The sequence below is a fragment of the Puntigrus tetrazona genome, chromosome 8 (assembly GCF_018831695.1).
Source record: "Puntigrus tetrazona isolate hp1 chromosome 8, ASM1883169v1, whole genome shotgun sequence".
NCBI classification, from domain to species: Eukaryota; Metazoa; Chordata; class Actinopteri; order Cypriniformes; family Cyprinidae; genus Puntigrus; species Puntigrus tetrazona.
This window is the reverse complement of record NC_056706.1, coordinates 14362132-14387493: the sequence shown is the minus strand read 5'-3', so window position 1 is coordinate 14387493 and position 25362 is coordinate 14362132. Positions and strand designations below refer to the sequence as shown.

The 25362-nt window shown below is 37.8% G+C and overlaps 2 protein-coding genes across 4 annotated transcripts in view; one reads left to right on the top strand and one right to left on the bottom strand.

Annotated features, from left to right (window-relative positions):
• Positions 1-1894, top strand: part of LOC122350784 (aminopeptidase O (putative)) — a 69644-nt gene extending 67750 nt beyond the window's left edge. Inside the window, exon 17 of the mRNA XM_043247496.1 lies at positions 1728-1894. The gene's annotated coding sequence lies outside the window, so the exon portion shown is untranslated. The remainder of the gene's footprint in view (positions 1-1727) is intronic.
• Positions 1562-23511, bottom strand: fancc (FA complementation group C). Of its 3 annotated transcripts, none has more exons than XM_043247497.1 (15): positions 23257-23511; positions 21099-21264; positions 17430-17517; positions 16588-16682; positions 13148-13255; positions 12556-12620; positions 12232-12396; positions 11975-12125; positions 8999-9054; positions 8516-8615; positions 8186-8261; positions 5948-6041; positions 4904-5078; positions 4595-4786; positions 1562-3376 (listed from the first exon to the last, which is right to left on the bottom strand). In XM_043247497.1, exons 2-15 carry the CDS (start codon positions 21252-21254, stop codon positions 3236-3238), a joined length of 1662 nt encoding a protein of 553 aa, XP_043103432.1. In that variant the 5' UTR covers positions 21255-21264; positions 23257-23511; the 3' UTR covers positions 1562-3235. The 3 variants fall into 3 exon arrangements, with proteins under 3 accessions (XP_043103432.1, XP_043103434.1, XP_043103433.1); XM_043247498.1 differs by having other exon boundaries at positions 3235-3376; positions 4714-4786; XM_043247499.1 differs by lacking the exons at positions 21099-21264; positions 23257-23511 and having other exon boundaries at positions 17401-17517.
• Between the last annotated feature and the right edge of the window lie 1851 nt (positions 23512-25362).

Here is a 25362-nt window from a genome sequence, read left to right as displayed (position 1 = left end):
TCTTTGAGGGTTTCTGGAGTGAAATGAAACTTTATGGTAGCAGTGCTCTACGACGTGGTTGCCTTCATAACGAGCTGATTGTGAGATCCCTTTCACAACGAGCATAACAAACTCTTGCCGAGAGCGCTCGGGTTGGCGTGACAGATGAAGAGCGAGTACGAGATGGTGGAGATGGCTGTAATGAGGACTGAAGAGAAACAGACTGAGCTAATGGAGCCCACAGTGAGATGAGGAGCCGAGGAGTTAGCGTCTTCTCCTCCTCCTCCTCCTCTTCTTTCTTCTCCTAGCATCACTATGTACCTCCACTATGCCGAAAAACAAAATAGTTTCTCTCTTTTCTGCTGCTTGGCCACAAAATCCACACGAAATCCAGAGGAATTCAGGGAAATGTGGACGAGACATGGCCACACAGACCAAACATCTGCATCTCTGGACTGTAAAAACAGCTCCACTTTTAGCTTTGATGGGTGAATTATGAAAGACAGCAATTGAGACAGGAAGTTGTGCTTTAAAGGACCTCTGCAGATCGAGTTAGCGGACGGCCAGCGGCCAGCACGCCGTCTTCTAAGTCATGACAGATGTAGGAGTTAAATATGAAGCTAGCCATAAATGACTATATTTAGAAGCTGTTTAAAGATGCATTACCATCCATGGCTAGTAAAAATGGAATTAGTTGCACGGGCTGTATTTAAAATGTCATTAGGAGATATTTTGTGGGAAATGAAGTGCTAAGCACCTTCAGCTGAAGAGTATTATCCCATATCTGATTCTTCCATCGAGTGGCCCATGCTGAAAACACGAGTCATATGTGAGCGTGTGAGAGAGATAGATGGACCTGGCCTCCCGTGCCTACTGAGCTGATTACAGTACTGTAGAAACACTGGCTCAGTTCAGCAGGAACAGGAGTCTGGTCCACAGACCCCCCAACTCTTCTACAGGCTCACAGGCATCTCAGTGCACTTTTAAGCGTGCATAGCTCGGACACCAAACCATACGTCACTGTTGCTATGTTTAAAAAGAAGAAATATGGATTTAAAAAAAAATGTCTGAAATAAAATATGCTTTTTAAGAAAAGCTTCACAATAGGGAACACGTACAAACTATTTACTGTGACCGTTCCCTTAATAAACTCTTGATTTGTTGTCTGTTGATAGCTAGTAAGATAGTTGTTAAGTTCTGGTATGGGGTAGGATTAAGAGATCTAAAATATGGTTGTGCAGAATAAGGCGTTAATATGTGGTTAAATACTAATAAATAGTCAACATGCTAGTGATATGCATGCTGATAAGCAACTAGTTAATAGTGTTACCAGTGGAAATGAAAAATGTTGCTTTGCTGAAATAAAAATCGAATTACTAAACTTAAAACTCAAAAATAAATGTGGATAGTTCATTTGCTAAAACTGCTAATTATAAAAACATAACTTAATAAAAAACATGATTTATGAAAATGTAAAAATAATAATAATAATAATACATTTTTGGCCATTTAATATAAACTATTGAGAATCACCCAAATAAAAACAAGGGGTTCAGAATTCACAAAAATAAAGACACTTATGTTTCAAACAAAAATTTTTTAACTTTGTTATTTCTTTTGAATCCGTTATTACTTTTTAAAAGACCTTTTCACATACATTTCTGTTGTATAATCAACTTGCATTATTTGATATCATCATGAATCATTAGGTTTTCAATTGTACTGATTGTGGCTCTTCTCTTTTGCAGGTTTTGGATCTCTCTGGTCTTCAGTCACCTTCACATTCAACTCAGGATCTATCTGACTGCTGCTCACAGAGACTATTAATGATTAAAATCATTACAAATTTAAGCTAGAACAAAAAGACTAAAATGTCATATTTAGTATTGTCAAAAATAAAAACAAATACCGTGCACAAATGTGTCTTTCTGAAGTGTTGAAGGGCTGGGCTACCTGAACGTTCACGCCTAGGTACATCTTGTTTTCGTTCATGCTGAATTCAACATCAGCGCTTTCTGAACTCGTTCACCCTGTGCCCACCGTGTCAAGTTCCAGCGTCCCAATCAGATAGCAAGAAATGTTTGTTGTAGAAATATGTGCCGATGATGCATGTTTATACACTAAACATGTCACCTTATCCTCACTGTTAGTGTTTCTACAACACTTAACACATCACATCTTCTTATAATTGTGATCCCACCACAATTGTGATATTAAGGAACTGTGGACATCACTAGTAGCAGTTAGTTAAACTAGCTTTAAAGCAACAGGTCACCCAAAAATGAAAAATTACAGAAAATTTACCCTCAGGCAAAAAGTAGATAAGTTAAGCTGTTGCTTCTAGCTAAAATGCGAGTCCTCTTTCTATGATACAGATTTCTCGTTTCAGAAGAGAAATATGCACCGATTCAGTACCATTCACAAGGAAGTGAATCGATACAAAAATTCACAAAAAAAACCCCAATTAAACAAAATCTTAAAAGACCCGAAGTTGAGTAAATTTAACAAATTGTCATTTCTGTGAATAACATCATCCAAATGAAAGACAATAGTGACATTCTTATATAGTTCGGCAAGGCCGTAAATTGAGTATGACCCAGTTTTGAGTTATAAACACATGCTTGAGCAGTATGAATAGGGAAAACGCTCTGAGGAAATGGCCCTACAGGGAGACGGAGACCCATGGAGAAGCACTAGTGATGATGGAGTCTAGAAAGTACAGTACACAGAGACTAAACTATTCAAGAGGCCCTGCGCTGGGACTACACACACACACACACACACACACACAGAGCGCTCATGTGGTGAGAAGGACTCCGGCATGCTCTCCTGTCAGAAGAGTGTGTGGGAGGACAGTGAGCGAAGACAAACGGCGTGTTAGCTAGACTGAGCTCCGCAGTCAAACAACAAAGTCTCCGAGTCCAAACACTCAGGAAATACAACCGCACATCTGACAGCAGTCACATCCCTGGAAATTTACTTTCTCCCATTCCCGTTTGATGTCATCCAAACACACAGATAGAAATACATGTGTTCCTTTTATTTGGCTCAATACATCAAGTGAGGAGGCCCCTCTTGGTTTTAAGGGGAGAACACCCACTGCTTTTAAGTTAAAAACGGCAGCTGGGCTTCACTTCTATAAATGCCATATCGTCCCACCCAGCTTTTCGGTGCGTAACTGAGCCACGCCAGGATTCCTCGTCCTAATAAATAGTTTCGGCGAGCGCTCGGAGCTAGGACTTTTTATGTGAGGCTCTCAGGTTTGGAGGAGGGTGTCCTGAAGAGTCCTCAGCCTGGAATGAACCCTGTCGTCCCGCGTAGCGCCACTGTTTAGTCTGCAGCGTATTGAGGAGAGGATCCACAGTGCCCTGCGCTTCACAGCAGCCTCAGTCAGCACCTGCCAGCATCACAAAACACACACATTTGAGTACCACCCGAGTTATTAAGATGAGCCCATAAAATGTGTAGTAAAAGTAATATTCATTATTTACTCTCATATCGCAAAACCTGTTCTTTTCCAGTGGACCACAGAGAAGCATTTTTAAAAGATGCAATAGGTTGGTGGAAATTTCAAATCTTTTTCGTACAATTCTCATATAGGATTGAGACATCTATAAAAAGTTTTAATTTTGTTAGGTGCAGGTCAAACCCCTGAGGATATGATGCTAGTAGTATATAAATGTAGTTTGTGGTGAAAAGCAAAAATTTGACAATGTTACAATTATTACTGTGCAGAATTAATAAACGTATGGCTGAAGACATTGGACAAATGCAACCCATTTCTGCCACAGAAAAAAAAAGAATCTGTAGTAAATCATAAAAATGCAATAAATGCAATTATGACGTTTTTAAATCTCATCAATTTTTTAAACTCACAATTACCAAATCATAATATTTTACTTTTTCTCTAGTATCAGTGCTGTTATTAAATGAAAATGTCCTTCCAGTGAGCTGCTAGAATCACTGATCAGATCATTGAATCATTCTTTCTACTTTTTTTTTTTTTTTCCTTCTTTCAACCAGTGCATCATTCCTCTAGACCAGTTCAAACTCGTTCACCTGAGCTTCTCGGGTGAAAGATTACCAATAGTGAATAATGATTTAAATCTCAGTCTAATCCTCACACAAATCTATCACATGACTTCATAAGACTTGGACAAGCCACAAGCCACTGCTTTTATGATGCTTTTTGGTTTCTGTTCGTCAGTGTCAGAAATAAATGGCTTTTTTTTAAAAGAACCTTCCCTGTATATAAACAAAGCTGAGGTGACTATTAAACTTCAGCCTTAACTTTCTATAAGGGAGCGTTAAAGCTCTTAGGTGTAAACCTGTTTTTGTACAGTGTGTGTGTGTGTGTGTGTGTGTGAGCGACTGAAACGCTTTTGATTTTTAATGTGTCGTAAACAGCCAGCAGCCTATTTTATTCTGTTGTTCTCTGCATACCACAAGAACTAGCGTAGGGTCAATAAAGGCACTGATGACAACTTAATTGGGCTGCACACAGCCCTCGTCTCGTCTTGAATAGGCCAGCGAGTTCGCATGAGCAAACCCTTGGCATTTGAGGAGGTGAATGTTATTTTACAATGTGTTGAAACTGAATCAGAGAAGACCTCACCTTGTCAGTTATTTCAGTGATAATGCTAACAGGTCCGTGGGAAAAGACGGTGAAGTTTGAAAACAAATGCAAAACGAGGTTTGCTGAAAGGGAGGAGGACAGGAGCTCTTTCACAGCACCGAGGTGTCTGGGAGGGGGAGGACGAGTGAGAAACAGCATCCTTAGATGGGTCCAGGCTTCTCTGGCCACTGCCTGTGATTAAAACAAAGAGGAGGAAGCCATCAGTAATTTTCCAGTCTGCTTCACTTTGCCGTTTTTAACTTGTGACGTAAGGTTGACTGACTTCAGCTCCATAATTAGATCTCTTACGGTTTGTTGGGACCTCTGGTGCCCCCTGTCGGTGGGGTGGTGGAAGAACGTCAGGAGCCACAGCAGAGCTTCGGCCTTCTCGGGGGCTGCCAGAACAAGCAGCTCAGCAGCTGTGTCCACCCAATACCCACACTGCACCAGCAGGAACCAAGCCTCAAAGACAGCCTGATACGCCCTGGAAAATCACCATCCACCCGAACACGCAAAGAAACAACCTAGCAATTATTTGCTGAATAATTTACAGGAAGGCTGAGTGAGCTTGTACTGACAGATGCTCAAACTAAAAAGCTTCTTGAATACAAATTCTGGTTTACTCTCTGCTAATATCCTGATGACACCTGCAGCCGACACTCTTATTAATAATTTTCTTAGCGCGGTATACATGCATGCATCAGGCCATGTAAGTGGTTAATAATCAGAAAAGTCAGCATGCACAGATAATGCATCGCTTATTAACAGATACAAATTTTTTGTTTTGGATTATGTTTTGGTAAAATGCCATTTAATAATTAACAAATGATGTTCTCCACTCTATTCAAGTGAAAATGGTTTGATCCTTCTCTGAGCATTTCCAGTAATAATAATTTAAACAAATGTGAAAGGAACTGCAGTCAGTAAGTCTATTCGCACCATGGATAAAACAAATGTATGGTATGTCTGGCTAAATGAAAACCATATTTTAAACTTATGCACATATATTATATATGCACATATATTATAAATCGACTTTGAAGAGAGTGTAAAGAGAGCCGGAGCAGTGAGGGCTTCATGAATTACAACCGTTTTGTTATTCAGGACATTCGTGAAATTAGTTCTTGGTGTGGACAGACACTTTTCCTAGTCAAAGATTTGTGAAAAGCAACAATGTACTTCAGCTGAAAACCTATCACTGAATATCAGGTCATCTGTGTCCAAATACCCACCTGTGTTAAGCCTGAGTGAGCTAGAAACATACAGGATTACTGTGTGGGAAATCTCTGTAGTAACAGCACCGCTAATGATAAGAGAGCAATGAAGTGTAGGGTGTCTTGAAGCTCATCTCACCTGACATCTTCCCCCGCCTCCTCATTCTCCGTCACGCTCTGAAGTAAACTTCTGATCCAGCTCAGATGATCCAGCCAGGCTTCCCTGGGAACCTCTGAAAGAGGGTGAAATGAAAAATGTAGAAATCAGACACTTTCGAAATTGATTTCCAGGTGGTTGAGGTGAACTTAGCAACTGATAAGAAACCTCAAGCTGAAATGCTTTCAACTGGCCCTTCAAATTTTTTCTGACCAAACCTAACCTTAACAAATATTGCCATCTGCCATACTATCATCCATATAATTATAACCATATTGGTAGCAACTGTCCCTTACAGGTTGTGCCGGTACATGGTAACTAATTAGATACTTTACCGCATATTTATCATGGATATACATTAGTAAGTACAGTACTTACATGTGTGTGTTAATACTAAATTACGGTCCATAACGTTTGAAGAACTGGTAATGTTTATGTAAAATGGTGTACTTTATTTTACAGTCCTATTTACTTACATGTACTTACTATATACACCGTCTACCATTAATTACTCAATAAGTACCTTAGCCCATGTTTATACCCTAATTAATTACCATGTACAGGCATGCACTACCTGTAAGTGACCGTTCTTACCCTCACTTAACTAATTACCTTGCATGTTTCTTATCTGTTACCATGTATAGTCACACTTCAAGGTAAGTACCTTGTGTTACCACTCATTTGTCTGTAGGTACAAGATATTTACCATGTATGTACCGGGGAAGTACACGTACTGCACAATAAAGTGCTAGCACCATATTTCTTTTCAAACTTTATTTATGTTTAGCCCCAATTTTCAAACACGAAACAAAACAACAATGGACCCCACTGACTATCATTATATGGGAAAACAACAAAACAAAATGAGTTTTTTTGTGCTCTGCAGAGGAAAATGGTTTGGAATTAGTATCATGGTTATCCCTCAAGTATGGTGGTTCAGCAGTGCACAACACTACAAAAACAAATCGACAAAAAGCACAAGACTAATTTTGCGTTGCAACTTGTTTCTGTTGTGTTGTGGCTTGTTCAATTGTGCTGTGTAATTTTGTTGCATATCTGTTGTGAGGTTGTATTGTGCACTACTGGGCCACCATACTTGAGTCATGCAACAGTCAAAAATCATTTAATGTGTAATGTTTCCAAAAAATGTGTGTAAGAAATGTTTTTAACACTGACTCTAGTCTTTAATATTACATGATTCTTCAGAAATTATTGTAATATGCTGATTTGGTGCTTTAAAAACATTTATTATTATCATAGGAAAAAAATATTTGTAAGATATTGACAATATTAAGATTAAGAGCGAAAATGAAAACAGCTTAAAGTGACTCTAAAAAATTGAACAGAGCCAATTTACTCTATTGATCATAGAAAAAAAATTGTCCTGTGCCTTTAAGACATGCCACGGTCAAAGAATCATAGCCTATCTTTAGCTTGATAAGATAAATAACTAAGCTTCGCCATTCACCAGCCTCCTTTCAGAGACGAAGGTCCCCCTTTACGTCAATCATTTCATGTACAATGACAATTGAACCAGTGCAAACAAATAATCCTAAAAAAGTGCCCCTGGAGCAGCAGGCACCTGAGGTCTGCAGCTATTCTTCTGTTGTGCTGGTTATAGAATAGGTGGCATTGTGAGGATATCCTCTGGAGTTCAGGAGGCACTGAAGAGCCTGAGGTCCTTTGGGAGGTAAGCCAGAGATAGATATCAGAGGACCGGACTGAGGCGGCAGGGTGGGTACTGGAGGAAGGAGCTTGTTTGTTTGGGACTGCTCTGATGGTGGGAGGGAGATAAGGCCAGGCTTTGGAGACTTCAGATGGAGGAGGTTTAGGATGAAGAATTCAAATTAATTCTGAAGTAGTATTGTTGTTTGCTAGTGATCTGATATAATTAGACTACACTGTCTCCCTTTTACTAGAAAATATGTACAATTTCTCTCATATGACCATGTTTAAAATGCAAATAATTTAAATTAATTTATGTCCAAGATTTTGTAAGGTTAAAGATCTAAATTTAAAAGATTTAAAGATAGCTTTCTACATGACTTCTGTGTAATTCTGTACTATGTTTATTATTATTTTTTTTTTGTTCTCACTCTCCTCTACAAATATATATGCTATAAACTGCTGAGGCATCATATCATCAGAAGACCTTCATAAAATATGTTCTTTATTTAAGCAAAGGTCTAAATTTCACAGAGATAGTAAGAGGTGCTGTACCTGATGGTGCTGTCAGTAAAGGAGCAAGTAAACTGGGCATCACACGTGGGAAGAAGGCTCTGAGTGGTAAACGATCCTACAAATCATATTTACACACAGATATTACGACAACTCCAAATATGAAATACCCTTTTTGTGTCACTTGACAGCCACTAGTGACACCAAACAAAACTGCCAATAATACGAAAGTTCGCATTACTATTTCTTTGTCTTGTTTTTGGCCTTGGTGGGACTCCATATTTTTGGAAACAATCGTTATTTTTGCGATTCGGTTTGGTGCTGCTATTGCCAGAGAAATTACACATTCACCTTCATGAAGTCAGTTTGTACCTGGGGTTTTTGTCCAGCCAGTCTCTGGAGGAAGCAGACAGTAAAAACCTGTACAAGGGCTCTCACGGCCAGGTTCTCATCAATCTCTGTCAGCACATTCCTACACACACACACACACACACACACACACACACACACACACACACACACACCATTTCTGAAATGAATTTGCTGTGGTCTAGGTAAAACAGCCTTATTTAACAATTCTACTTCTAAATCGAAATAATTCAACAATTAATAAGTCAGCAATTATTATAAAATTTCAGTTGGAATAAATACGGTTGTGCCAATTAAAAAAAAAGGCATTAATATATTATACTACATAATATTATATTATAGTTTTGTTTGTACCTTTTTTTACTAGCTGATTTAATGAGAATAATTTCAAAGAGTCTAAGGCACTTTCTATTAAGTTTTATGGTGTAGATATTTCTACTAGGTCTAACTAATAGAAATAAAATGCACACAAAAAACAATACTCACCTGTAAATTTCATTGATTGTGAGGAAGATGTGACAGTGCTTGGCTGAAGCTTGAGGCTGGTGGGGGTAGAATATTGTAAAGCATTAGAAACAATACATTTTGTCATCTCCTTTCTCAACCACTAGAGGGCAATGCTGTAATAATAATAATAACCTGTTGCCATCTCAGAGACCTCTCCCATAATTCAGTGCTGCAAGTTTAACAGCCAAGTTTCTTAACAACAAAATGCACATTGCTTTATTATACAGGAATATCATCTGTTTTAAATTCACGTGAAAGAGAGTAAAAAATTACATCCAAGCAGCTGTACATGCATGTCTGGTGCAGCACGTAAACTTACATGCTCATATTTTAATAGAACAGGTTTAATTAATATACCCATAGTTCATATGGGCAAAGAATGTCATAAAAACATTTCATCCAGACCCAAAACATCAGTGCTCCAGAAAGCCCACATGTGCCCTTGCGGTCTTTGATCCTAAGAGCTTTTGTCTTTCTTTGTGCATGTGTTTGTGTGTATGTTTGTGTGTGTGTGTGTGTGTGTGTGTGTGTGTAGGCCACAGGGAGAAGTCTCATTATTCTCTCCTTCATTTGGGACCATTAAAACGTCTGCCCCACCCAGCCCACAGGCACCCTCATCTCCCCTCCGCACGCACACACAAACACACACACGATCCTCACGCACCACCCCCTCCGAAGCCCCCAAACCCCAAAGCATCTCAGATATTCCCGTAACCTCGGCTATTCAACGCTTGCCAAAAGCCGCCAATTTGCTGCTCCAATAAAAAGAGACGCATTTCAGCAACAAACATTAGATGGTATGATCCTGTCTCAGAAACAGAAGACAGAGCGATGAAAAAAGGAGAGAGAGAGAGAGAGGGATCATAGGATACAGAGCTCACAGCCAATATCATAAACCAGAGAACGAGAATGACTGCAACTGCAATCACAAGCAATTTTGCGCACAAAGATTCAAATGCACCTAATGCTGAAATTCTAATGCTCTTTGCCTGATCTTCATAAATAACCGATTCATTCTACAATACCATTCAAAAGTTTAAGAAATTAATACTTTTATTAAGCAAGGACGTTACATTGATAATGTCTGACAGTTAAGATATTCATAATGTTACAAAAGATTTCTAATTTCAAATAAATGCTATTCTTTTGAAATTTCAAGTCGTCAAAGAATCCGGAAACAAATGTATCAGTTTCAAGAAACACAAAACGATAATAATAAATTTCTTGAATGCCAAATAAGCATATTCGAATGCTTTCTGAAGGACCAAGTGACAATGAAGACGGTAGTATAAAAAAACTCAGCTTTACCATCACCTTAACAAATCATATTTTAAAATTCAATAAAGTAGAAAAAGAGGTATTTTCTTAGTTAATTGTAATGTTTCACAATATTCCTGCTTTTACTGTATTATTAATGTTTAAATGGTAGCACGGTTGATTTCAGTTTCTCTCCAGTTCACAGGTGCCTTCTTGTTTCGCATTACCCTCATGTTGTTTCTAAAAACTGTAGGATTTTTTTTCTTTATTGTGACAAAAAAAATTATTTTAATAACTTATAAGCTTATATTTTCCATATAATAAAAGTGAAAGGGCACTGAAGCTGTCAAGAGCTACAAAGATAATCTAAGAGCTAATTTTAAATCTAAAAACTTTAGCTTATCACACAAGCTTATTTTGGAGTAGAAGCAGTTTGGCCTACTTATACAACATTAAGTTTTAACATTGAGTTTTATTATAGGGAAACGACTGGCCATGATATTCTTGTTAAATAACGGTGTAAAAAAAAAAAAAAAAAAAAATTAGGAACAACACAAGGATAAAGAAATGATCAATAAAAAAAAAAAAAAAAACCTCAAATAAGAGATGACGTGACATATGCAGAGGCATAAGAAAAGGCTGTCTGCTTGTATTTTTTTATGAAGGCTGTAGTTTTCTCTCCCTAGTGAAAACAGATGGGTTTTCCGAACACTCATCCATACCTTCTCCTAACACTTCAGGGAGGGTCAATTACAGCATGGCAAAAACATCCTCTTTCTGGCAGAGGGATGCTGGAAGATGCTGTTTATTGTTATTGGATCTTAGCTTTGAGGAAGGTGGATGAAAACAGAAATGTGAAACTAATTTCTGGTTTCCCCTTTTTGATTGCGGTTTAAACAACTTGTTCCTGCAACGTAAACACGCCGCAGAGTTCAATCTGCTCTCAAGCGCAAACAAATAGGAGTCGAGCGCAGCTGCATTCGGGCCTCATTTTACCTGTCTGTACTGCTCAGAATGAGACGCTAAACAGATCAAAACGAGCCTCAAACATATGCTACGAGACGGCTGTTTGACGTCCTTAGACGGACAGGTAAATGAGGTCTTGATTTGAGTCATTTTAACTTTCTTCATGTAGGTTTGAGGCAGCCTCATAAAGATGTGTATGGGCCGCAGGCCTGCTTCACATCACGCTATTTGTGTCTGTTCTCAAAAAGAGGCCAGCGTATCATGCAACGCCGTTAATCTCCAAGCGCTGTGTACCATACGAACAACAGACCATCAAATTCCTTCTTTACTAGCATAGTTTTACTGTCAACACAGCAGCACCAAATTAATTAGCAACCGAAGCAAATATTATGACATGCGGTACTAGTTGCCATTAAACATAACAGTGTGAACTGTTGCTAATAAACATGATGATGGTCTGTTGCCGTAAGGTGCTGATATATTTATATTGAGCTATGGCTATTAATATTTTTGACAATACGCAATTATGTGGGATCAAAAGTATGAGATCACTAGTGAAAGCGTTTTAGTTTTGCTTTTTTAGAACAAATAGTTTTTCCGTGTGAAATATATTACTGATCGAAAAGGGATTTGAATACGCATTTGTTTACTTTCAGGTTTACATTTTAAATAATACTCAATCTTTTGGGATCAACAAAAGAAACGTGTTAATACAGAGGAAATCAAGCTCACCAGGAATGAGTCATTGACATGTTTGTCCAGACTCTGTGTCATTGTTTCAGACAGCACAGATTCCAGTAAGCTCACTGCTGCCCCCTCCAGACAGGTGGGACTATAACACCACAGGTTCACCACGGCCTCATCCTCCAGCACCAGCCTCTTACTGCGTGGGAGAGACGGACAGAAAACACATAAACATAATCTGTGTGCTGTAATTGAATTCTGGTAATACTGGACGAGAGACAGTGCTGCACTGTAATGACACTCACCTGATCAAGGCCTCACCGACTTCCTTAATGAACTCTTGATTCAGACAGGAAAAGCCACATAATATGGAATGCTTCAACAGAGCTCCAATAAGAGGAGACATGTGAGGACATGTGACCAACGCAGCGCATGCTGTTGACATGGCATAAATATTGCTATTTGTACACCTACAAAACAAACAAACAATGAAAAAATAAATAAGTGTGGATTATATCTTTTACAATTGAATAGTGCTGTATAATACTAACTAAAAAAGTTTTTTTTTTTTTAGGTGTAAGACTCAAATAAATGTATATATGTCTAGACTGATATTAAGTTTGTATTACCTGGCTGACGTGTTTGGCAAGCCGTCACAGCTTTTATTGACATCCTCTGTCATCATTGACACAATCTGAAAGTGACAGCAGGACACAACAGGTCAGAAATTCATAATAGTTTAAAAATTTAAAAGTTTGTATTTCTGATTATAACGTCTCATTTAAATGAGAGTGGAAATAACATTTTGTGCATCTAATAATCACAAAGCATGATTTTGTTGGTGATGTAAAATTACATGGCAAAACATTTTTATTTGACTACCACTAGAAGTTTTACAAACCCTTCAAACTTCAGAAGCAAAAATAGGATCTTTTCATGACATTTCATGACTTCAGAATGTTTAAATGAGTCTATTGTACAATTTGTTTGTATCATCACTTCTTGGTGTTCAATTTGTTTAAAACTACACTTCTCGCAGCATTTTAATTCTTGCAATATGCTTAGCCCGTTTAGTTCAAACAAAAGTTTTTGTGATGGATGCTAAAATAGAAAAAAAAAAAAAAAAAAAAAATCGTTAAGCTATACTATCCAGCTTTTCTATTACACTAACCATTTTATTATTAACTTTAATATCAAGGTTCTGAAAAGTGATTTCCAAACCTTCTGAAGAGCCTCCGAGTGATATCGCTTCGGGGTTGATCCAGCATGTTTTACTGTAGCATAAGCTACACTTCCCTCCTCCTCCGAGATCAGATGACACAACATATTCTGTCCAGGACAGATACAAAACATTTAAAACGATGTTGACAACAGCTTTTAAAACACAACATCCTCTTTTTATGGCTAAATTTAATCACACGCCAATAAACATCAATAACTAAATTATTTTGCTTTGTATGTGATTGGACAACTATTTGCTCATCATAAAAATCATATTATTGGCGTGCAACATGAAGAAGAAAGAAAGGAAAAAGACAATGGAAACGGGTGGCAAGGCTTGTCTGTTTATGAAAGCACAAGGTTTAAGCCTTGACAGAAAGCATGTCTGCTTGCGGAGGGGCCATGTGGTTTCTTTAGGTTTACAGTATGCTAAGATGTCCTCCACAGACCCAAAGAGGCTCAATTACTACCATCTGAACAGCAAAAACACACTGCAGATCACACTTAACTCTAAGCTGGGCTGCGGCTACAGCGCAGGCCAATGGAACACAGCCTTTTCACATTCTCGTGTTTTTTTCTCTACCTTGAGGTGGAGAACATGGCATCTGCCATGATGATTTTTTTTTTTTTTTTTTTTTTTTTTTTTCAAAGTGTTCTTCAAAGTGGTAATTTAGACCATACTAAACCATATGGATGCCCAAGCTAAATCAAAACAACTTACAATATGCACAAAACTAAAAAAACAGCACAAGCATCACTTGACTCTTGTAGCTCTAAGATCTTTAAACAAGCAAGCAAACTACAAACATTATTAAACTATTAATACTAAAAAATGTTATATTTGCATGCCTCACAGATATGCTACATAAACCATTTTGACCAATTGTATTCTAGAAAAAGAAACAGAATTTCTAAAAAAGCTTTTAGTATGGGAGCAAACTTTTGATCCATTCTTTTTTTCTTTTTTTCTTTTTTTTTTTATCTATGAGTTTGATGTGTCTCTAAATACTTCAGTAAAATATATTTAGCCTCCTCACACACCCACACACATCTGGAATAAAATTTTGTTGATAAACATGAATATGCATGTGAATGTGCCTTCTGATGAACCACTGACTGCAGCATGAAAAATGAATCATCTATTTCAACTGAAAGCCAAAAGTTTATACAAGTAAAATAACATATTTTGTTTGAAAACATGCCACAGTAACATTGATGTTGTTTTGTTATAAAATGAATATGTTAGTTTCATAACTTTGGACTGTTTTTGAGCAGTCATGAGTTGAAAAAGACCCAAGCTAAAACCAGCCTAAATTTGGCAATCCAGTCTGGTCGTGATAACTGGTCAGTAGACTCGTTTTAGAGGCATTTTGGACACTTCCTTATCTGGTTACGTCCATCTTAAACCAGCTAAGACCAGCCATATGGCTGATTTAGCAGTTTGGTTTTTTTTAAGAGTAACTGAAATAAATTGAGTCCAATGTTAATGTTGGTAGCTGTCAGATTATATGTTTTTAGGAATTTCCTATAATGATGTACAGTATGAGTGAATTTGATGTACAGTATGAATTAATTTAAGGATAGGTTTTAAATGTAACCAGTTTTATTATTATTCATGTCAGATGAGAGCGACATTTTGTGTCACTTAATCCTGGTTAGAGGCATCAAGAAAAGACGCCTCTATCAAACGATAAAGTGACAGAAATATTGAAGATAGGGTAATTCTGATCAGCCTAAAACAGTTCTCAAATGCGTCTGCAGAGGTAAATGTTTAATTCTTAAAGACCACACAAGTCTCTCAGAGGACTGCTTCCAGACCCCCAGGAGCCCTGAATGAGCAGAGGGGCCATCAGGCATGGTCTGGTCTCTCTGATGTGGAGAGAGAGAGAGTCAAGCTGGCGCTGCAGAGCAAAGGATCACAGAAGAATGGGCAACGGGCCTTTTAATAACAGACAAAAAAGTCTCTCTGTGTCCCTGCAGAAGCATCGTCATCCTTCTTCATCTCATCTTCTGGGCTCCACCACCCACAAGAACACCACAACTAAGTTGGCTTTGTGAATGACAGGTCCGTTTGTTTATTCATGTCGAGTAACTAAAGGAACACAGGCCATCACGGCCGTTGAGGCTCTGGGGGATCAGCTGGAATCATCCCAGATGAACCTCGCAATGTAACCCATGCTGATCGACATGAAGGCTTTCTCAGATGGGTGAGTCTTTACATGTTGACATTGACAGTAAACAGCGCTCGAAACAAACAAGGATGGGAAAAACCGAAAAATGCACAGTCCATTAGAACCGCAACAAACACAAGAATGGAAAAATAAGAGATCAGCTTTCTGGGAGAAGCAAGACGTCAGGCTGGGAGAAGAAGAAAGGCCCTGGGGAAATTAACACAAACCAAATCAATTTGCCAAAACACAACAAGAAAATGACAGAAGACATTGGACAGTAATTAGGTTACATCAAGAGGGAACAAATCAGAACACACTTCCAACCCTGAGGAATGGTGCCATGGTTCTACAAATCAGCAGGAGTAGACTTGCCAGTCTACCAAATGTAGAAAACAAAAAACAGCAAGCTTATGAACCTTCTACAGGTCAGAGTCTTTTGGATCGTCTTCCTCTTCCCATGTTTCATAGATCATGTAAATACACATGTGCCTATAATCTGTAATGTTATTGCACAAATCAAGTCCAAATCTCAGTTTTTCCTTCGCTATCTTTCCTCAACAAACCATACGGACAAACACCGCTGCTGCACTAGAGATTGTTAGCTAAGCAAATAAATAATGTAAGATTAAACACCGTGACTGAACCCCTGACAGAGAACCCACACCTCCCTCTGACTCCACTTCCTTTCGTATAGGTCAAAAAACATCTGGCAAATTAAAAGTTTACTTTAAAAGCCCTGCTTTAATTAGCGCTATGTTTTATTAGATGAAAAAAATAATCAAACGAATACACACACGTTTGAATCTGGCAGTAATGCGAGAGGTTCTGTATTGCTTATGGTAAACCATCTGTGTGAACTCTGTAAAAAGTTGAGAGTGTACAATTATTTTAGTTCTTTTTTCATCACCTTTCATCTCCCAACGCTGATTGCATCTCCTTAAATATAAAAATGTACATTGGGAATTTCTGAAACACTCCTGACAGTTTGAGAGGGGTCTGGAAGAGTATGACGTTTATTGGGTAAATTGCAAACACAAAGGGGGCTCAGAAAATTTAAAGCATATGTTTTAAGACTCTTCATTGTAATGTTAATGTCCATTTAAATACATAAATTATTTCCCTTTATATCACACTTTAAATTAAACAACCACTATATTTCTATTTTAATTGTGTTTGCCAGGATATCAATTTGTAATAGTGCTTTAACAATCTGTTTATGTATTCAATAAACGTGAGGGTTAGTAAAGAGGCAAAATGTTATTTCTTTACCTTGATCCACATGTTGGCTTTTCGTTCAACAGCATTCAGTGGCTCAGCGCTGTACAGACAGCTCAAACACCGCAGCAGGAGTCTCTGGCTCCTCTCTGAGCATACATAAACAAGACCACAGGACAAAATGGCATTTATAAAATGGGAAAATGTCAACATTGTTCATATGTGACAGAAAGTACAAGGCAAGTAAGCATGCATTTATAATCCGGCGGAAACTAGGCTAAACTGACATTACAGTGTCATTCAAAGTCTATTTTAAAAGTTTGAGACAAATGTTTTAGATCTTCAAACAACTGTAAAACAAAGAAACCATATGACGTAAAACAAAAAATAAAAATCAATATTGTCATATTTGTGACATAGTATATGATCTTAAACAAAACGGCAGCTTTGCTTGCTTCTAGTGAATTTACTTTTTACTCAAATTGTTAAACAGATAACGTAACTTCTGACAAATCTGTATTTTAAATCAAATCATTTCTAATATCATTTTTAACTATAAAATTGTAGTAAATTAACAGAGTCTCAGACTTTTGGACCCCAATATAATGGGGTATACGATGAGGTAAAATGTACAGAATAACTTTTGCAATAAAGCACAACTTTTTAGAACCATTTTTAATGCTGCATGTGAAGAACAGGTCATTTCAATGAAATGAAGTGTTGATCAGACAGAGAGAAAGAGAGGTAGCGAAAGCAAGCCAAATAACAGAACAAATGCCCAGCAGGCCGCTACAGGGTTCATTGGAAAATTAGTGTAAATACCCAACCCATGCAGACACATTTCTTGGTCTCAAATGGGAAACACACCCCTGAGTGTAGAAGAGTCGTAAATTTACCATCCGCAATAACACATGGGTTCCAACAAAGTCTTCCCAGGAACTGGCCCACAAAAGGAAATGTCTTCATGGCCTCACTAGTGGAGCCCTGTTATACAGTAAACACACATACCTGAGACATTAATAGCAAAAAACAGCATCTGCGTTAGGAAAAAAATAAACTGCAGTTGGACTAAAAATTAATAGTTTCACAGTGCAGACCAAGTAATACAAGTGAATATTGCAGTGCAACATTTTTTGGGTCTTTTTTTTTTATTTTAAAGTGCTACAAGTTCACTTGCTAAAGTGCAATGTATAGGAGGACACACCCTTAGTTTTTATTTTAACACATCACTTTTCCAAATATATAGATCTCATCTTATAGATTGTTAATAACACACCCATTTTTAGCATTTTGTAAATTCAAGCAACTTTTTGTTACCGAATCTGAATTCATCTGATGGTGTTGTGATGCTGCAACACCATGGATATAAATCACGCAGCAACAACAAAAAAAAGTCAGGTGGCTGGATATGAACCACACCTGACGGTGAGAGCTAAGCAAGAAAGAGAAGAGAATTTTTCCAGTGATTAAATTGGAAATACTGTCTGGCATTCCACAAGGGTACATCCTAGGACCCTTTTCATTTCCTCTGCAATATTCCTTCCCTGATGACCACATAAGAACTGGACTGATAAAGACCTACCTACACCAGGGTGCTTTTATCCTCGCACACACATTTCATGTACAGTATACCACTGAAATAGATGCTTCCTTTTAAAAAGATGTGTTTGGATTGTTTTTGGAACATCATGGCAAAAGTTGACTAGAGGAACTCAGCAGGAACAAATGTTCTCATGTCAGAACTATATTGTTTAGCATTTTCTCCATCAGAATGTCAACAGTAGATCAAGTCCTTTTTTTCTAAAGTAATACTGACAGTTTAAGTAATAGAATAAATGCATGCCACTAGCCTAGTTATCTGACATCACAAGTATGAACAATTAGCTAATATATATAAAAAAAAATCAATAAAAAAAAAATCAATCATTGTTTCCCAAATAACTATTTGAGCCAGAAAAAAAAAAACCTTTTGAAGGCATTTTATAAAACTATTCCCATGCAGACAGACGGAGAGAGTCACTGATCACTTCTTTAAAGTCAGTTACGTAATTAATGAAAACCAGCGCGCTAATGCAAAGGCATGTTGAGGATCACAGCTTTTCGCATCAGTTCAAGATGTGCCCTGCCAATTTACTGTAAACTGGAAGCTATACAAAGGATCTAAGCCTTTTTACATTCCAGAGGCACATACATTATTGGACGCTAAACGATTTCAGTGCACGCATGAAGTGAATGACACCATTCCTGTGGAACTTTAACACGTCAAGTCTCACAAAAGGAAAAAGACCATGTGGCAGCCAAAGAAATAATTAATACGAATACATAGCACACACTAAACTAATTATATGTAGCTCTAGACCTCAAATTTGTAATCATAACGTCTTATGCTTTTTTTTTTTTGACGTCAGGAACCCCCAAACTTGATAAATGCCTTTTCTAAAATGCAAACGCAGCTACATTTTCACATTTAAAAAACATGTTTTTACTGCTAAATAATTAGCTTTTATATTGTTATTGTACTGCAGCCAAACCAAATTATCAATATATTATCTAGAAAATGATTGAATTAATTTTTATTCATACTTTAAAATGTTAGATATATGAACCTGAAAGTTATTTAATGCTTTTCAAACCTAAAACTGCTCCAAAAGCAGTTTTACAGCTTTGACAACCATAAAAATTCATCATCTGCATAATTTTTTGCAGACTCTCTAGAAAACTTCTGAAGCCATCTGTGGTCCACAGACGCCAGTTTAAACATTTCAATTAAAGTTACATTTTATAATTTAGATTTCCATTACATTTTAGAATTATAGCTTACAAAAAAAAAAAAAAAAAAAAAAATCATTTTTCAATATAACTTAACATTAAATTGTAGCCTTTAGATCATTTTGCTATGCAATATCAACTAATTATGCTCCCCTAGTGTGGACTTTGTAAAAACGGTTTGACGAGTTCATTCATATGTGACTCTCGTGGATGTCATGACAAAGTCCAGTTCCAAGACAGAGGTGCGAACAGATATGTCATTGCACCTACCATCCCAGAGATGTCTTCTCATGGGAGTTAAAGGGCAAAAAGTCTTATGTACATATTCACAAATCTGCAAATACTGAATGTGTTCACACACACATGCATCTCTCAGCCTCCCCTTGAGCACGGGCGCGTCGCCAGCGGGCACCCAACTGCGCCAGGCTTAGGAAGAAAACCGTTTACGGGACCGTGAAACCTCCCCTTTCCAGCAGTCCCAAGCAGGGAGTGGGAAAACCGGTTCGGATGGAATGCAAATGAGGAAACTGATATAAATGAGACATTTTTTCATCCCCAGGCGCGAGCCACGTCCTTAACTCATCCAAGTGCTGCTGTTCAGATCCGCTTCATTTGGGCCTTTTTACGAGGCTCTGCCGGGAATAAGGGTTTAGGGCCAATTAAGAAATCTTGATCACGTTGCTGAATGCTGTCAGAGGGGCTGACGCATGTCGAATGTGATGGAAACGGAAGACGTGATTGCATTTTGGCTGAGGGGGCCATTGTAACTCGAAATAAAAAAAGTTTGCAAAATATTGTTTTCTTTTCCAACACGCCAGGCACCAAGTGGCATGGTGTGCAGGGCCAACGGGAGATCTGCTGGTTTAAAAAGCAGCCGCTAGATGAATAAAGAGCTTCTTTCAAGGTGAAGAGAGTCAGCGGGAGGCAGAATTTTTCTTAACACTGGTCCTTCACAGATTCGTCCCAACCCATGCTACCTCGTCCAAATTTGCAACACTTGATGCAGGGATACATTAGGTTAACGCTGGCAGTCCCTGGGTGGCTATTAGCCCACTAAATCATCACCACGGCTGTGCCAATGTCCTGCCTTCATCCGCACAGAGCGGCTTCTGTTAGGGGTGCTAAAAGAGTTAGTTAAAGCACTATGACCTCAATTTTAAATGCGATTTTATGAACTCTGCAGTAGAGATGTGCAAAACTACACATTTTCTCACATCGTTTTCAGTTACTGTGAGACTTTTAGTATGTTGAACCACAGCATGCTGTCTGTATGCTAAAACGCTCTCCAAAGAGTTGTATCTCTTAATTCATGTATAAATAATAATTATTACAGGGCTCAACAATATGGATGGACAAAAATATAAATCACATTAACACATTAAAATATCTAAATTTAACTAAATAAATGTAAATATAAAATTATTTAAATTAATATTATATGTTCAGAGAAAAAGACAAAAAGACAAGCAAAACTAAAATGTAATTTAATTTATAAAAGATTTATGAATTTATACATAATTTTAAATCTTAACACAGTTGAACTCACTAATCAGTCAGTCACTATAAAATGACCATTTGTTGGTTATTATCGGTACCATCCTGTCCGTACCTGCTCTGTAGAAAACGTGAACATATTTTCTGGTGAAGAATTAATAATATTGTTAGCATTAGCTTAACAATTATTTATTGGATGTTAACATCAAACAAAATAGCTGTAGGGATCAACTGTTTGTAAAATGTTTCACAAAACTCCAGACAAAAAGTACAGCTTGAAGTATAAAGCAGGATTTTCATACCATTTGTTGCAAGCCCTGCAGAACTTGCTGGAGAAAGCTCCTCAGAGAGCCAAGGTGTCTGCTTGTGTCCAGAAGAGCAGAACATGACATAGCTTCCCCCCAGCTCACGGCTTTGGCCATCCAAAACTGCACATCTGTCTCAGATACAGCCTCCATTTTCTCAAGTCTGTGAGAACACACAGAAATAAAAGAAACCATGTAGGTAAAAAGGCTTTCTGGGAGTGAACTATCCCGTTCAAGGCCAGCAGATCTACATGTGCACTTTGCATCATTTCTTCAAAAGTGTGTTTCTCATTCGTGAAAGAGCAGGAGAGTTAAGACTGTAATAATGATGTCCTTTGTACAAAGTCTGAAATGACAGGGGATGTAATCAGGAAATGGGGAGTTGAAAATGTGTTACCCAATTGAGGGCTCTTAATTTGTCATCAGCCTGTATTTCATGAGCCGGCCAGTTTGAAAAAGAAAAAAAAAAAAAAAAAGAAGAAGATAAAAGCGGCACTGGGTAGTGCAATAAAGTCTTCGTGGACTCATTTTAAACTTCCAGAACACTCTAAACTCAGCATTGAAGTATTTTTGACAAATAAACAAAACGGAACAAGGCTAAAAGCATCAATGGAGACATATCCTCATCTGCATCCTGCTGGGAGGCGAGGTTCTCACACCGCGACCACAGCGTAACAGAGTAGAAAAGGCGCTCAAACTGCTTGTGTGTGCGGGAGCAGGAGTTTGTGGGTAATTGTTGTTCTTAGTCTTAATGACAGGTCTGTGAAAGACACAACAAGGGAGTGTTTTTATGATCTGCTCGTAACAGTGCAGTCGTTTAATGTCTTGCCATCACCCCTGCTGGAAAAATCCCTTGGGTGAGACAATGTAAATATATAATTAGCCTTTCTTTCCTTTTTTTTCCATCAAACCGAACCATGAACAAACGCTCCTTGTTGACTTGTCATCCCTGCACAGCTTTCACCAGTCCTCCGGGGGACACAGCCGCCTGGCCAATAAACTGCCACGGCCAAGATGGGTGTAATTTCCAACACGGAATACTAGCGCTAGCTGAATTTGTGCAAGTGTCAAATTATTTGGGCTATGTTATGCGCTGGAGAGTGTCAACATTGACGCGTACCAACACATACTAATGTCCTGAGCGCGTGCCAAATAGGAAAAAAAAAACTGTAGTAAAAAAGTGACTACAAATGTATAATTAGGCTCTTGACAAGCAACATTCGAGAGCAGAGTCAAACAGGTTGGCCTTTCAATTGCTCGATTTGGTTTGGTTGGCTGGTTTAAAGCAAAAATTGTCTGTTCAGACAGCTGGTGTCTGAGTGAAGCTTCATTTACCATGGTGTTAATGGTTCTGACACTCTCAGCTGGAGGGCAAACACATTATTACACTCAACAATCTGTCATCATCCTGGAGTTAAAGTCATCTGAAAAGGCCTAATAATAAATTTTGTACAGATACAGATTTCATCTTTAATGATAATCATGAATGGATTTATCAGTGATTCTACGCTGTGTCTACTCTTTCAGAGACCTGATACTGTTCATTATGTCCATTCTTTGAATTTTATTTAAAAAAACGTAGCATTTGATCTTATTCTATGAGTAAGCTGTGATGAAAACTAGTCATATTATGATATATATTTGAGTGTAATCAATTATTATGCACATATAAATTTAAATAAAATGTACGATAAAATAAATTGTTTAAGATAAAGAGTGGAAACAATGGTAAACCAATATAATTATCATCAAAACAGCAGTAGGTAGCAAAAATATATAAAGGCCATTTAAGAACCACTTACTATGATTTATCCACTATGATTTATCATTAAACTAAAATTAATTCTGTATGAGTAAATATGTTTTTTCTCTCTCTTAGCATAACTATTTTACTTCAGTCTAAAATATTCATTCAGGTTTCTCTTTCAAGAAAAAATACAGTAAGGAGTAATGTCATGAATATTAATTAGGCAGACGTTCCATTGTGACATTCCTAGCGTATCACGTAATCTAATTAATATTCATGAGTAATGTCACAGCATGATCCGTAAACTCTCATTCTACTTCTGACAGTCATAGATAAAGGCACACTCAGTCTGGCCAAATGCTTTTCTTTCATGTAAATGAACAAACAAAAGTCAGACATTAAGGTTACCTGTGAAATCCGCAGACTGGAGCCCGTCGACCCAGTTAGGTGAGGACTGTCTTCTAACGTTACTGTTACTGTTCGCTTTGACAACAGCTCACTCTCGCGACGTCCTTATTTAGCTCAGACTAACAACTGACATACACATGTTGTCATACTTTCCTAACGGTTTAAGATAACTGTATAAAACAACATTCAAATCGGTTATGAGATTTTCGCGGCATAGGAAGCTGTACAAATCTTTCCGAACTTCCCTCTCAGACACTTAAAACCGGATGTTGTCATCTGCTATTGGCAGCGCGCCTCTTGAAGGGGCGGGGCAAAATCTCAGCGTGGACTGAAGCGATACCTCAGCGTGCATTATTCAGAGAAAAACGATCATGTCACGCACACGCACGCACGCGCGCAACACGCACGCACGCACACACACACAAAGCACGCGTTCATTCTCCTAAATTTATAATTTTCCTAAACCACCAAATGAGCCAAATCTCTCAGCCACATCACTGTCTGATAGTATGTGATGGAAATTTCATTAATACGTTTTGGAATAAGATTACAGAAAACGTCCCGCACTTGAATAACGTCAAAAACAACTATTAAAACGTTTATTTTCAGCTTCACAATTAGCAAAAATATCGTTCTTCTGTGAACATTCATATAAAATATATATTTCTGTGATGAATTTAAATTGTTAATGTGCTTTCTTCTACTTTAAATTGTATTCGGTCACATAAAAGTGCATCGTGAAATAACTGCAGTTTCTTAATCCTTTACATAGTCTCGTGGCAGTTTATCATTCGACCGTTAGGTGGCACTGTTTAAAGTCGTTTCAGCTCACTACACTAAACTACAGGACCTCGGGGCTCTGTCCACATTTAGTTACATCTCCTGTAAAGTGGTTTAGATAGAAGATTAATCCTATCGGCCCGCAGACCGTTGTGTATTATTCGCCAAATTCTCATATTACGCTGTTGTTTGGAAAGTTTTACAAACATTAACACATTCCAGTTTTACTCTGTAAGTCATGAAAGACGTCGTATGTACTTCCCAAGTTTCCTGATCTGTGAGATGGACCGATGATGTTGGGAGGCATCTGCCGCAGGCCGCACTAATCGTCCTGCACCAAGTGCATGTGTGCAGTTTGAGACAAAGCAGGAGAGAGCGTAATGCATGCAGGTGTGTGTGTGTGTCTATTTTGAGCATTTAATGAGGACATCTGCTATCCCACGACTTTCAAAGCACGTCGGCTTATCGTGCTTCTATTCTTAGAATTTTTACTGGAGTAACACTCTCTCATCTTTAAGATTCTGACTTAAAAAAAAGGATAGAAGTTGAGTATGAGAAAATAGAATTCTGGTTATCAAACAATAACAAAAAAATTAAAAGGTTACTTCATAGCAAAAACATGATCTTAAGGATTAAAACAATTATTATTATTATACTTTTTTTTAGGTCTTTTATTTTATTATTTTATTTTATTTTTCTTATTTGCACTATATTAATTAATAAAATGGTATTTCAGATTATTACTGTTATTTTAAATTGTGATAATATTTCATAACATTATTTTTACTGTGTTTTTATTAAATCACTGTAGCCTGGGTGAACATATTCTGAAATAAGTCTTGCCTTTGAACAGTAGTGTGCATATATGTATTGTTTTCACTATTATTTTGTATTATTTTTATTCTGATTTATTACTATTCTTATTTTGACAGTTGAATGTGTTAGTTACACATAAGTCTTCCCTGGTTCATTCCCTTATAACTTACCCATGCAAAAGTTATCAGGCATTTAGGACAGGTGATTTTAATGCACACATTTAATTTAGGAGGTGACTGGGCAATCACAGTAAGGGTAAATACTCTGAGCCTCATACAATGGGAAGACTGTTTAAGGTCAGCAGAGAGCAGGATCTGGAGTCCACCGCATACAGCTGAAAGAAGTCAGGGGTCCGTGAATGCGCCTGTCCCTCTGGAACCAAAAACAAATGCACAGGGGTTCCAAGCTGTGGAGCTGATTTCGGGGAACAACGTTTCCTCAAGGCCACCCCAGCAGATGCAGAGCAGACCAATTACAACAGTTGTTTAAACAGAGGTAATGACACCACAT